The sequence below is a fragment of the Dermacentor andersoni genome, chromosome 5, assembly GCF_023375885.2.
Source record: "Dermacentor andersoni chromosome 5, qqDerAnde1_hic_scaffold, whole genome shotgun sequence".
NCBI lineage: Eukaryota > Metazoa > Arthropoda > Arachnida > Ixodida > Ixodidae > Dermacentor > Dermacentor andersoni.
The window spans coordinates 127470783-127483071 of NC_092818.1; the positions used below are offsets into that span (position 1 = coordinate 127470783).

At 44.9% G+C, this 12289-nt stretch overlaps 1 protein-coding gene and 1 long non-coding RNA gene across 4 annotated transcripts in view; one reads left to right on the plus strand and one right to left on the minus strand.

Moving 5' to 3' along the window:
* The window catches only part of LOC129385064 (uncharacterized), a 310225-nt gene that overhangs the window by 206716 nt on the left and 91220 nt on the right, over positions 1-12289 (minus strand). The window lies entirely within an intron of this gene.
* rsh (Rap GTPase activating protein radish) overlaps positions 1-12289 on the plus strand; it is a 213812-nt gene that overhangs the window by 113842 nt on the left and 87681 nt on the right. For all 3 annotated transcript variants that reach the window (XM_055070981.2, XM_050178536.3, XM_055070980.2), the window contains exon 5: positions 7847-8027. In XM_055070981.2, coding sequence (XP_054926956.1) covers positions 7847-8027 — 181 coding nt within the window. The remainder of the gene's footprint in view (positions 1-7846; positions 8028-12289) is intronic.

The following is a 12289-nucleotide window of genomic DNA, read 5'->3' on the forward strand; positions in this document are numbered from 1 at the left end:
CTTGCGCTCATAACGACTGTGAATGCCAAGAAATTGTGTGCAAGCTTGATGACGCTCGTCTCCTGATTCGTCGCCACCTACTCGAGTATCATCCATACCAGCGCGTCGCAAATGAAACGCTCCCACACCGTGTTCGCGGTCGAGCTTTGCTTCGCCGTGCGTGCACTACTACTCAAGCTATGTGTCGGCGGTGTGAATGTGTTCGAACGTTTATACCGACAAGGACGTGTGGCGAGTTCATCGTGTACGTCTTGCAGTTGCTTCGAGACAGTTCAGCACCTGATATTGAAGAGTCCCGCTTTCACAGCGCAGCGCACGTCGCTAGTGAGGGACTATCATCTTCTTGAAGGCCTGCGGAATACGACACTCGACCAATGTTTGTACCCCATTGATTGTGCGTCTCGGCACAATCAGGCTCATTGCGCTCTCCTTACTTTTCTAGAATTGATTAATTTAGGTTCACGTTTGCAGCCTGTTTCTATTTTTCAAATAACTATACCTATGACACTATTCTGTTTTAGCATTCTTTAGTAGCGTGACCTGCAGTGACCGGCCCTACTATGTGCGACCTGTGCTGTGCGTGTTCTGCTTCAGTATTGAAATTTGTCAGCCTTATCTTTAGTTCTTTCCTCCCTTCCTTCCTATCCTCCACTTCTATGTTTCTGTCTCCTCAGAAACATAGAAACACAGAAACATAGAAACATAGAAACACAGAAACATTTCTTTCTAGAGAGTAGGCAGGGATTGTGCCCCTTCCGGTGGCAGTTGCCAGCCTGCTTCTCGCTTTTTCTTTCCTGCCATGTGTATGTATATTTTCAAAACTAATAATAATAATAATAATAATAATAATAATGATGTTAGAAATTATTGTCTCACTGACTTCTAGGCACACAGTTAATTGTCCAATGATCAAAAAATGATAACATGAGGTGATATGAAAAAACCGCCACGGCAATAAAAGCACATTTCGTAAACATGCTTAAACAGTCAATATTGGGATGGATAAAACAGAAACAAAATGGCACATTCTGCATTTTCTGCAGATAAATACAAATCAGTCAATCAGTTCAACTGAGTAATTCAAGATAAATAAATAAACACAAGAACACGTACTAGGTTTTATTACAGAGATGAAATGTCCCTTTCAATAAAGAAGGTTACTAAAACTGTTAGAGCCGATTCCTCCAATGATGCAATATCCCAAGGTCCAAGCAACTTTCTGTGACGAAAGGACGATCATCAAGAATTATCACTGTTGTCCTGAAAGTACTTATTTGCTATTTAAACTCTGGACAGGCTCCCAGAACGTGTTCTACGTTCTCACATGTATGATCGCACGCGCACATTTTCAATTCCAAATATACGTCAAGTAACCTTCTATACGATTATGTAAGGTCGGAAGCCAAGACAAAGCCAGAGAAAACTTGGCAAGCAAGTGTAGAACTCTGCAAGTGAATCTGGTTAAGCAACAAGCCCTAACACCTTTATAAGTGGAACTGCTCATTCCGTTTAAGTTACACTTCGCTTCTTCGATAGTCAAGTGCTTCAATATTTAACGAAAACCCGCTTATTCTCTACATCACGGGCGGTTGTATTGCAAGTGTCACCGTTGGGCTGATGTTGAGTGTACGGAAGTGTCTGCAAATTGTCAGACAGAACAGTGTCTCAAGTGGCGAGCTGCCGCTGTCATGTAGAAACCACATTGACCTTTCTTTTACTCAACCGTTTAATCGACCTCGTAAGTTATCGCTGATTTCGGCAAGCCCATTTAGCCCCCTGGTCAGGCGAAAGATGAGACAGACAAATTGGAGAAAATTCTGCACCACTGACTTCAAATAGAAATCTTACCCCAAAATGTTTAAAAGCAACTCGGAGCCGCTGCTCCTAGATCCCTAGAGTAGAGTGGTGCCTACTGTGGGCACTGTCACGAGCGAAATTTTGAAACAGACTCCAGCAATGCGTTTTCATCTCGGGCAGGAGAAGCACGATGATATCTATAGTCATATTAAATAACGGCATCCACGTTCTAATGAATTCTTTAAGCCTGTTCATTGTTTCTTCTGAATCGAATGCGTACCCTTCATAGAAGCACTGGAAGCGATAGCTCACAACGCACAACACAAGGCAGTGTAGCCAACGTAGACACGTCCTTCCTTGTGTCTATATTTCACGACAGCCGTAAAATGCTATACGTAGGTCGTGCCATGCGCAGAACAGATAACTGGTTCTCTCTTAAGACAGTGAGTGCGGAGGGACGAAAAACGCAGAAGAGAGTGCAACAGAGGCCGGCCGTATCCCTATCATTTGGTGAACACCTGAAGCTTTTGACTATGTTCGGTAAATGTGACTAAAATAAAATAGATCGGGTATATAATAGCGAAATTTGCTCGTATGAGATCGGTTCCGTCGTCGTCATCATCGTCGTCGTTAGTGTTGTTCTTATTGTTCCTGGCAATGATCATGCTGATGATGAACATGATGATGATGTCGACGATGACCACGATGATGATGATGATGCGTAACAGCAAAGTTCATGAGCAAAAAATGACAGCTGGCACTGCTAACAGAGGCACTGTCCGTAGGAATATCTAAATTACATGGCAATTCAGTGAATATGAAGAAATCGCCAAACATTTCGCATTCGCTCAAAATGCCGCTGGATATTTCCCAGAAAGGCACCCCGTTGAGCTCTCGTTCGTCCTGAGAGGAGTGTGCCGTTGCAGTCTCCCCGGTCGCAAAGCAATTAATCTAACACGATGAGCCTGTAACGAAGCGGCGAAAGTATAATGTATCTGCCCGAGACGACCAAGCAAGTTCGCCCTTATAGAGGATGCCAATAGGTGCTCTAAGGTGAGAAAAACTGCGGCAGAGCAAAAAAGAAAACAAACAACAAGAAAAAAAAAGAAACGCTGATAACGCAACTGCGAATCACTGAGCCTGTCGCAGAGATAAGCACACGCAGTTTTGCGTGGTGAAATATCCAATACCTCCTCGACATAGCCGCCGGCACTGACGATCGATGAGCGAAGCGCCCTAGTTTGATTAAGAAGGATGAAACCGCCCAACCCTCGGGGGATCCTTCCTCAGTGGAGATGGGACTGCATGTAAATGAATCGTGTGCAGTTCGGGCAAACCAGAAATGTGATCCCTGCAAATGGATGGCTCGGTCCGTGATAGCTGCCTGCCACATTAACCCGCCTATATGTACATACAGATAGAAGATGCAATGGTTGGCGGCAGTGCTATTGCTGCCTGAGTACACAACGATAACTGCACTGGCAATTTATCCCAGTGCAGGACCGTGAAGGCTTGTGGCGTTAAGTATGTGTTAGGTGATTTGAACGCCCGGTTATATCTGCACCTGAATACGAAACAGGTCGTGAAGGGTTATACATACGTTGCTGATTGCCAATTGCTTTCTTTCTTTCTGTTATTCTAAGCGGGAGAGGGGGTAGTCTAAAATTACAGTAGATCTGATGTGGCTTAGAAATTGAAAGTAAGCGCCTATGCCAGAAGGCTACAGAGAATCGCTAAAGCACAAGTGTGGCACTTGTGTTCGACTTTACAAAGCGAAACGTTTTAAGCTCTTCCCCTGGTAGCGGCGTTCGTCGTTTCCTCGCCGGATGATAAGCGTTCTTTATGGATACAGAAAGAAGGCTTGGGCCGCAGAGTGTGTGTTAGCTGCTGTCTTACGAAGTAGATAACTTGGGATCCCTGGGTATGCTCAACTGGGTATGGGCCACTGGGATAGCAATGGATATGCTATTTTCGCACAATTAAAGCAGTATGAAGCCTCAAATGACAATTTCGGCACCGGGTATGTGGCACTTCGTATGTATTCATTCTCGCCAATCGACCCTAATGAATGTGCCACTGTAATACAAGAAGTATGTGTGACGCTTAAATGCATTAAAGCGAAGCTATATTTCCCTCTTTCAGGGGGTTTCGGTTCATCGTCGTCGCGCTCGCCTTGTAGGTCTCGTGATCACTAAGAACAACTGTGTCTGTGCGTGCACTGTGAGTGAGGGTTTACTACTGGGTGCGTGTTGAATCTACACAACGTTCCTTGTTGCTCATCAGTGAGGAGCAAGCGAATTAACTCGTGCAATCATTTCATAAGCATGTGCACTAATGTAAGCTCGAACATCGATAAACTCATGTAAAAATATTGTGCGTAGCTTTGCATCACATAAACTACTACATGTACGCTGGATCCGCAAAATTTGTGTGTCAAGGGTTTATAAAACGGATGCTGACCAATAACATTATGTTATTGGTCGGTGTCCGTTTTACCCTTGACTATGAGCGACCCCAACCAGACGAATTTTCGTCGAACTCTTGATTTCATAATTTCTGTGTGTAAGTGCGTGTCAGTATGAGTGTATGGGTGTGTTTCCATACCCCGCTCGATCTTACCTGAATGCATTTTGGTATTATTGCGTGCTGAAAGTTATTGAAAAATATGTGTACTATTATGTGCAGTGTGCAGTGACGAAAGCTAATATTCCCATGAACGATAATGAAAGAAGATGGCCGCCAACTTTTCAAGCGATGACATAGATGACAGCTTACTGATTCTCCATGGATATCTTAGTAATAAATCTACACCGTGTCTGTACAAGCCTTGTGCAATTACGTCCTTACAGTTTTTTATTTGTCGACGTGCATAGACTTTCAGCAAACGACGTCTTTTGAAATCTATGTGTCTCAATACATGCAAAAAAACGTAAACTCATTAATGAACGTCTGTAGAGAGTGCATGCATACCTTCTGCAAATAAAATAACAACCTGAAAAGTGAAAAGCAGTCTTACTGATAGCCTAAGCAAATGTAACTTATCGGATATACGCCAATGACAAAGAATTGTGAGATACGCGTACTTTGAAGTTCATTTAACTGGCCTTCGCTAATTTAGGGTTACCTGAGACGCCTTGTTGCTTGGTTCGATGAAAGGCCCTCACCAGGCTCTGCAGAAGAGAACCCATTCATTATGCAGGTTTAAATTACGTATTCCAAGACAAGGACAGATCCTCTTATGAAAATCCCGTTGTCTGCCCGGGCCTGGCACACGACCAATCACCGGCCCTCGCTGCTTTTAAGCTCCCCACCTAATTTCCTTGGGAGTTAAAACCAGTAAGCACTTAAGACATGCCTCAATGCGTGGTTTTATGATCTGCAATAGGGATAATTAGGGCCTAACGAAACTGAGTTTGTATCAGCCTTTGCAAACACACGACGTCGCAAAGGCAGACAAGACAGGGAAGTTTCTCTTCTTATCATCGACGGAGGAGTTCAAAAAAGAATTGTCAGTTCTGCCCGAAGGAGGGCGAAGCACTGACAGCAATAGCAAGGTTTAGCGTTACGCTTAAGCTCGTCGAACGGTGTTCTAAGTGTGCACGGGTGCGACTGTACGCGGATGCCTCAGAAGCTGGTGGGCGAAAATTGCTGGCACCCTTAAAATATTCTACATGCCGTGTAGGACCTGTAATATCATCGCGCAGGTGCCAATACGCTGCCCGTGAAGAGCGGTGCCAGTGAAATTACATCACTTCGAAATTGTGAGCACTAACATTGCTTTGCATTTTTTAATAGTCTCTGAAGACTTAAGATCAAAACAAGTTTTGTTTGCGCGCTGCAACTTTCAAAACTTCTAAGGAATAATTCGGTAAAGATAAGATAAAATCTTGTTCGATCAACTACGGCAGTTAAATGGTATAGCATGTACCTTGCGTACATGGCACAGGTAAACATGAAGCATGCATATACACAAATATATACGGAACATCACAGCAACGGCGACGACTTTGCCGACAGCTATTCGCATGGAGTGTCCATATATTTGTCATCGCAGCAACAAAGCTTAATTCAGAGTTGTAAACTCCCAAAACTGAACAATAGGTTATGAGGTATGCGGTGTAGGCGGCGGGCTTCGGATTAATTTTAACCACCTGGGGCCACCGCTGCGGCCAGGATCGAAACAACAACGTCGCGCTCGTCAGCGCAACGCCTTAGCCAGTGAGCCACCGAGACGGTTGCACGTATGTCTCGCGCTCTTTGTGAATGAAACAACTATCCCAGCAGCATGCACCGTTTAGCGACATCACCGTTCGGATGAAGCACTTGGATATCCGTGCACCCGCATTAGCATTCACATGCATTTAATTTGGCGCATCCCAGAGCTTAGGAAGGGCTCCGTAGATGTTCCGAGTGGAGGAACAACCGCCCGCAATTAACTCAGCGATTACAGCGCTAGAAAACAGGCGAAAACACGAGCAAATGAGGACAAAGGACGGCCGCCAGTCGCACTCTGCTTGTGTTTGCGTACTTTCTTGAGTGTAGTCAATGTGTAACTAAACCGACCACTCGTTATTCGTCCGCCATTAAATGCCTCTGCGGCGTTAGTGTCCACGGGGACACAACGTCATAACCATTAAGTTAGCAGTTAATATGGAGTTCTTTCTATACTTGTGGTGCAGGGAAAAAAAATATTCAGAAAGTGTTGGAGGCAAGGCTGTTTGTTCTTTATTGGCGCATATAATCTACACGGTACTTCACTATTCTGCGGGTGTATATAGTGAGACGGATGGGGAAGCTACGAAGAATAATAGAATGCGTTGCGCATTTGCAGCCGTAAACCATGAAAGCAGGAGAGAAAAAAAATTTTAAGCACTTTCACTGCTCAACACACATTTCGATGTGCAGGCATACCGAAGACGAGCTCGTGCGCGAGACATTAGGCCTAGATCGTTTCCTATTCTTGAAGCGAAAGTTCGTGCAAGGCTGCTAGGCCAGAGAGCTGTTTTCTCAATTAAACTGCGTTTTTTTTTTTTTTGTATTCGTTTGTCATTAAACTCAACGTTCTCCTTGCACGCTTTTCTCTCAATAGGAGACCCAGTTTGTGCCGTGTCCAAAAAAATAACAATTAAAAAAATGCAGGAGATCTTTCTTTCATTTTACTGCTCCGTGCAATCTTCACAAATAAACCCATTTATATGCGCAGTGCTGTCTGACAGACATGGAGAGCAGAGAAGCTGCCCTCCTGCCCACCAGGATTTTGTAATCTTTTTTTTTTTCTATACTTTGATTTTGTTTTACTGCAACAGCAGTTAAATGATCGATACTCGGTTTTGCGGAGTACGCGCGTACTTTACGTTGCCCAGTCGTTGTAGTGCAATCGTTATCCTGTCGTTGTACCCAGGTCACCTCCTCACCTTCGTCCTCGTCATCACAGCAAAGAAAAACCAAAACTTTGGCAATTCTGAAACTGAAACTCATGCCCCGAGCGGCAATGTACGCTTGCGATGCGGACGCGCCCACCGCTGAACTATTGAGCAACATTTAAACTTGGCAATTTCTTCAGGGCATTCGCAGCACGCCCACTCTTGGAGTGGTGGCGTTTGCGGATGTGCTTCGGTGGTCACGGGCGGCAATACTGGAGTGGACGAAGAAGAGATTGTGCGCACCACAAGGAAGAGCCATAGGCACTCGGAACAACAACAACGACGACGACGACACGACGACGACGACAAGGACAACAATAACGACAACGATAACAACAAGTTCTTCAAGATATGGTGGTTCCACACTGAGACTTCATTACTACCGAAGTAAATGAGTTCGGAGCCGGTGGGAGTCTCACGATTTATTTTTGTTTGTTTGCACTTCCGTGTGCACTTTGTTGCCTCTGTTTCTCTCGACCAGAGGCCCTCTCCAATTACATGCATGCGGTACAGAAACAGTTGTTAGTTTGCGTTATGTTGTTTCTGTCGTGCTTTGTGTCTACTTATCAGGCGACTTGAAAACAAGCGTGTGCTCATCTCCGCACTGTCCTTTCCTCTGCACGCAGGGTGATGCTTCGCACGGTGACCTACAACCTGCACGGCCTCATCCCGGCCTCGTGCGTGTGCGCCAACCGTTATGACCGCGAAGCCATCGTGCGCTGCCTGGGCGACGAGGCGGGACTCAAGCCGTGCCTCACGCTCGGGCAGCTGCCCTCCACGCCCGACGAGCTGCTCAAGCTAGACCAGGTATGTGCACGCGCTCGAGATGGCGTGTCACTCGCCACTCGCAAAAGGTTATCGAATGCAGTCAAAGACGGTAATCTCGGCTTTAGGCTCTCGCCTGCAGCAAGAGGCGAGAGCGACAGGAGGACCGGTAGGATAAAAACCGTTTTGCCTGTTATACTACAATTTGTGGCCTGCACCTTCTAAACCTCACACTTTCCTAAGCGGCACGCTGTTCTTGTCACACGTACACGAAAGGCAACCAGTGGAACGTAACATTTGCCGTAAGCACTTATCAACCTCAAGTAAGCGGCCAAAGAGTTTTTCGCATCAACTGACGACTGCCCTAAGAACCTTTCGAAACCTTCAAGTTTAGTTTTTAGCTCCTTTTGTTTGCGTCACCCACCTATGTTCATCGACGCGGTGAAGGCAGTTCATTGTTTCTTGGGAACGACTGGCCTGCGTGAACGCCTTTGACTGTGACGCGCTGTTCGTGCGAGTACACGTGTCGGTCGTGTATTTGCTTCCTTTTTCTTTCCCTTTCTTGCTCTCATCCTTCCATAACTCTGTTACCCTCGCCCAGCGTAGAGTATTAGCCAAGTAAACGTTCTTCTAGTTAATGTTCCTAACGTCCCTATTTTGTTCTTTTTCCTAATATGCAAAACAGGCGCAAATGGAAAAAAAGTAAAGGGGAGGACGGGAGAGGGGGAGAGTCGAGAAATATTTTCTTTCAAAACTGAGCTTCGCATGGAGACGTACCGGCCAAAGAAATATAAACGTTGCTTGAGTTGAGGAATCTGTCACATTCCTGCTCTCACTTAAAGTCATCGTGCCTTGCCACAAGGACGCCGGTAGAAGAACGGAGGGAGATCACGACCAATTAGAGATATGTACTCGTGGTCACTGTCTACAACATACTAAAGCTTATAAATATATCGGCATGCCTTTTCATTTTGACATGCCTTGGAAAAATCAACTTCGAAATTTGTTTTCCCGTGTCACTTATGATTGCCCCTTATTATTTAGCGCACGAAATTCGTTTAGTTCTAACATTCTTCGTATGCTGTACCTTGCATTTGTTCATATGAATTAATGTGTGATGTTTAGTGGCGCAAGGGCCAGGTATGGCCAAAGAGCGCCATGCCAGTGTATTTGTTCATAGTCAGTTAAGCTACTGTGTCCAGTCCTGTGGCAACACCTATGCGGCATATCTATAACCATGAGTACGATCCCAGAAAAGAGCGCTTCGGATTCGAAATACACGGCTCTACGAATTCGAAAAAGATTACGGATTCGAAACATGCGCAGACCCGTAGAGACCTCTTTTCACATTTTGCCTATTAATCCTATCTACACACTACGAATCGCTCGTCTAATTAATCATATACAGCAGTTTACTTGCCCTATATAGATTAGTGTTTTCATAACACCCAAAAGCAACGCAAGAGCTGCAACACCTAATAAGTTTGAGTTACCTATATGCCGAATTACTTGTGGTGGAAGGCTACTTGAATTTTATGGCGCTCTCGTATGGAATTAAATTCCCACTAATATTAGGTTGAGTAAAGACTTTGAGCGAGCATTTAAGCTTTATTTATTAGACCTCTAAACAACTAAAAAAACGAGAAAGTAGTATCAAATTATGTAACGAAAATAAAAATTAGGACTTTCACTTCAGTGGTTTATTCATGGAAACGTTGGCTTATTTAGTGTATTTCATGAATATTAAAGCTAGGGCGCCAAGCCTCACTTAATGTTTTCTTCACGGGATGTAGTCCAAAGATTTGATGCGAATGTGATGTGTATTCCCACCCTATTGCTTTATTTTTATGCATATTCTGCCATGAAGCCTCTGCTAGCCTTGTAGTTGTAAGTCCAGACACTTGTATATACTGATATTGTGCGCAACATAAACAATACTAAAAATCAAGAATCAAATAAATAACGTCATCGGAATGCAAGAAAAAGGTAAGACAAGATCATCTTAACATGATTGTGATAAGTATAGTTGCCAAACTTCGCAAATGGGTGCCCGCACAGTGACGTTCTTGCGACATTATTCGGCTGAAAATAGATGTGTTACCGAAAAAAAGGTGTCATGCTGTGTCGCCTTTACTTTGCGTCCCTATCCCCTATAGCACTAGTATATGGGATTATGTCAAACCATCAAGCCTAACGTAAAGTATTAGCCGAAACAAACAGACAGCGAAAAACCAGTGCAGCAGATCTCCAAGTCGTTTTGCAAACTCGGCTAAATATATTTACCATCGAAAATAGGTCATTTAAAGTAGCTTGAGCTCGATTCAGATCGTAATTGTTCTCGCACCACTGGAACAAAATGCGTGACGATGACTGCAACGGAAAGACAGATGGGCGTGTGCAATGGCAGCCTCGGGACTGTTTCGTACGCATGCCCTCAATCGTTGGTGCATCCGAGATGAATTACGGTCATCCTGGTGCCTGGACGGCACTCCTGGAATTAGGCGCGGCTTATGGGGCCAGTGACGACTCCCTCGCGTATAATGGCCTCCAGTTCAAACGAGCCGGCGAAGCGAACAGTGCCCGCAATTAGTGCGCATTCGCCGCGACGCGCGTGCGCCTGAATGTGCGTTGCCCCGTTTCCCAGAGCTGCAAAAAAGTTACACTTCGCACCGCGGAAGAACACGCGTTGAATTGAGCACATCGCGAGCAGCTGACGCGCCGTGAAATAAGAGCCGCTTTGTCCACTGAGCTTGGGCAATCGCTGCTAGACAAAGCAAAGGTTGTTATTGTTTTTATTATAAAGCTACTACGCTCTCCGTAAGTTCAGACGGGTTCAGCAACTAACCTCCTCTATGTCAACAAATAGGGAACGAGTGACCTCGGTATTGGCATCATTATGTTTATTATGATTCCCTTTATAGTTAACAATGTGTTTATGTATTGCTATAGGACACAGATTAATGGTGTAACCGAAATAATCTTAACCTCAATCTCTTGAAAACAGCAGGTTTATGTTAGAACGCACCAAAATGGCGCATTCCTTAATAAAAGAGAGCGAGAGCAAGGACAGGAAAGGCAGGGAGGTCAACCAGACGAGCACCCGGTGTGCTACCCTACATTAAGCGGGGGGAAAGGGGAATAGAAAGAGGAACAGAGAGAGAGAAAGAGTGAGCGCTGAGTGCGTGTGGGATGATACACAGGCACATTATAAACAGTATCTTAAGCCGGTGCACTTCAAGTGGTGTACTAGTGCACGAATCGCTTTTCGTGCCAGTGACAGGTGTGGCCGCGGTGCGAGTATCTTTGGCTCGGAGTACGGTCTTGAGTCCAGTCAGTTTAAAGTACAGTCCTTAATAAATTTTTTAGAACACTGCAGACTAGGCCGGAAGTGCCATTGAGGTGCCCACTGGTGCCCTCTTAAATATAACGCAAACGGCAACGCACGTTATGCTTGTGTATGTGTAGGTTAAAAACAATAATTTACCCCACCCAGCTGAGTGATCGTATACTCTCTTTAAGTGTCATCAGAGACGAGGCTGCTAGTTGCGCCTGCAAGTGCCGTCACAAAAGATCATCGTATTCTTCTCGTTTTATTTCTAGCAGGCCGCAAGGTATTTCTGAAATCAGTATATACTGACTAAAGGGGCGCTAAAACACTTTTCTAACTTATCATTGAATTTCCTCACTGCTAAAGGGCGTCGTCTCAGGAATCCCACGCCGCAATAATTTTTTGTGTCCCTCTACTGTAATAGAAGTTATCGCACCAATACCTGGCTGTTTCTCTATTTTCGTCTCCGCTGGCGCGCTGGAAGCTTCAGAGCGGAGAAGCCAAGAAAGCAAAGCCCCGTCAAAAAAAAAAAAAAAAAAATAGTTTAGTGCCGCGGCAGCGAAAGGGCTCGTTGCGGCAACCCATGGCGGCCGCGATAGACTGCGCTACGCAGCACTCCACTGACATCTCGAAGGCCACGCGCTGCTGATGCAACTATGCGCAGTACAAAGATGAACTTATCTTTCTGGCTTTTGAGATCGCAGACATATATCTGTTTTTTCACTTATGTTCTCAACTCGTAATTAGAACTTACGTATTACTGCGAATCAGCTAGCAGCGTTGGTTGGTCCAGCAACTTTCGATGAGGGTGCATGACGACACTGTAAAAGCGAGAGCAAGCGATTTTTTTTTTTTGCTGTATTGAACAGAAGATTGTAAATTTCAAGCTTCACGCAGTGCAGTAATATTTGGCTCACATGTTCACAGCACTCTCTACGACAGGTCGTTAATGCTTTCTTACTACGTTCAAAAATTG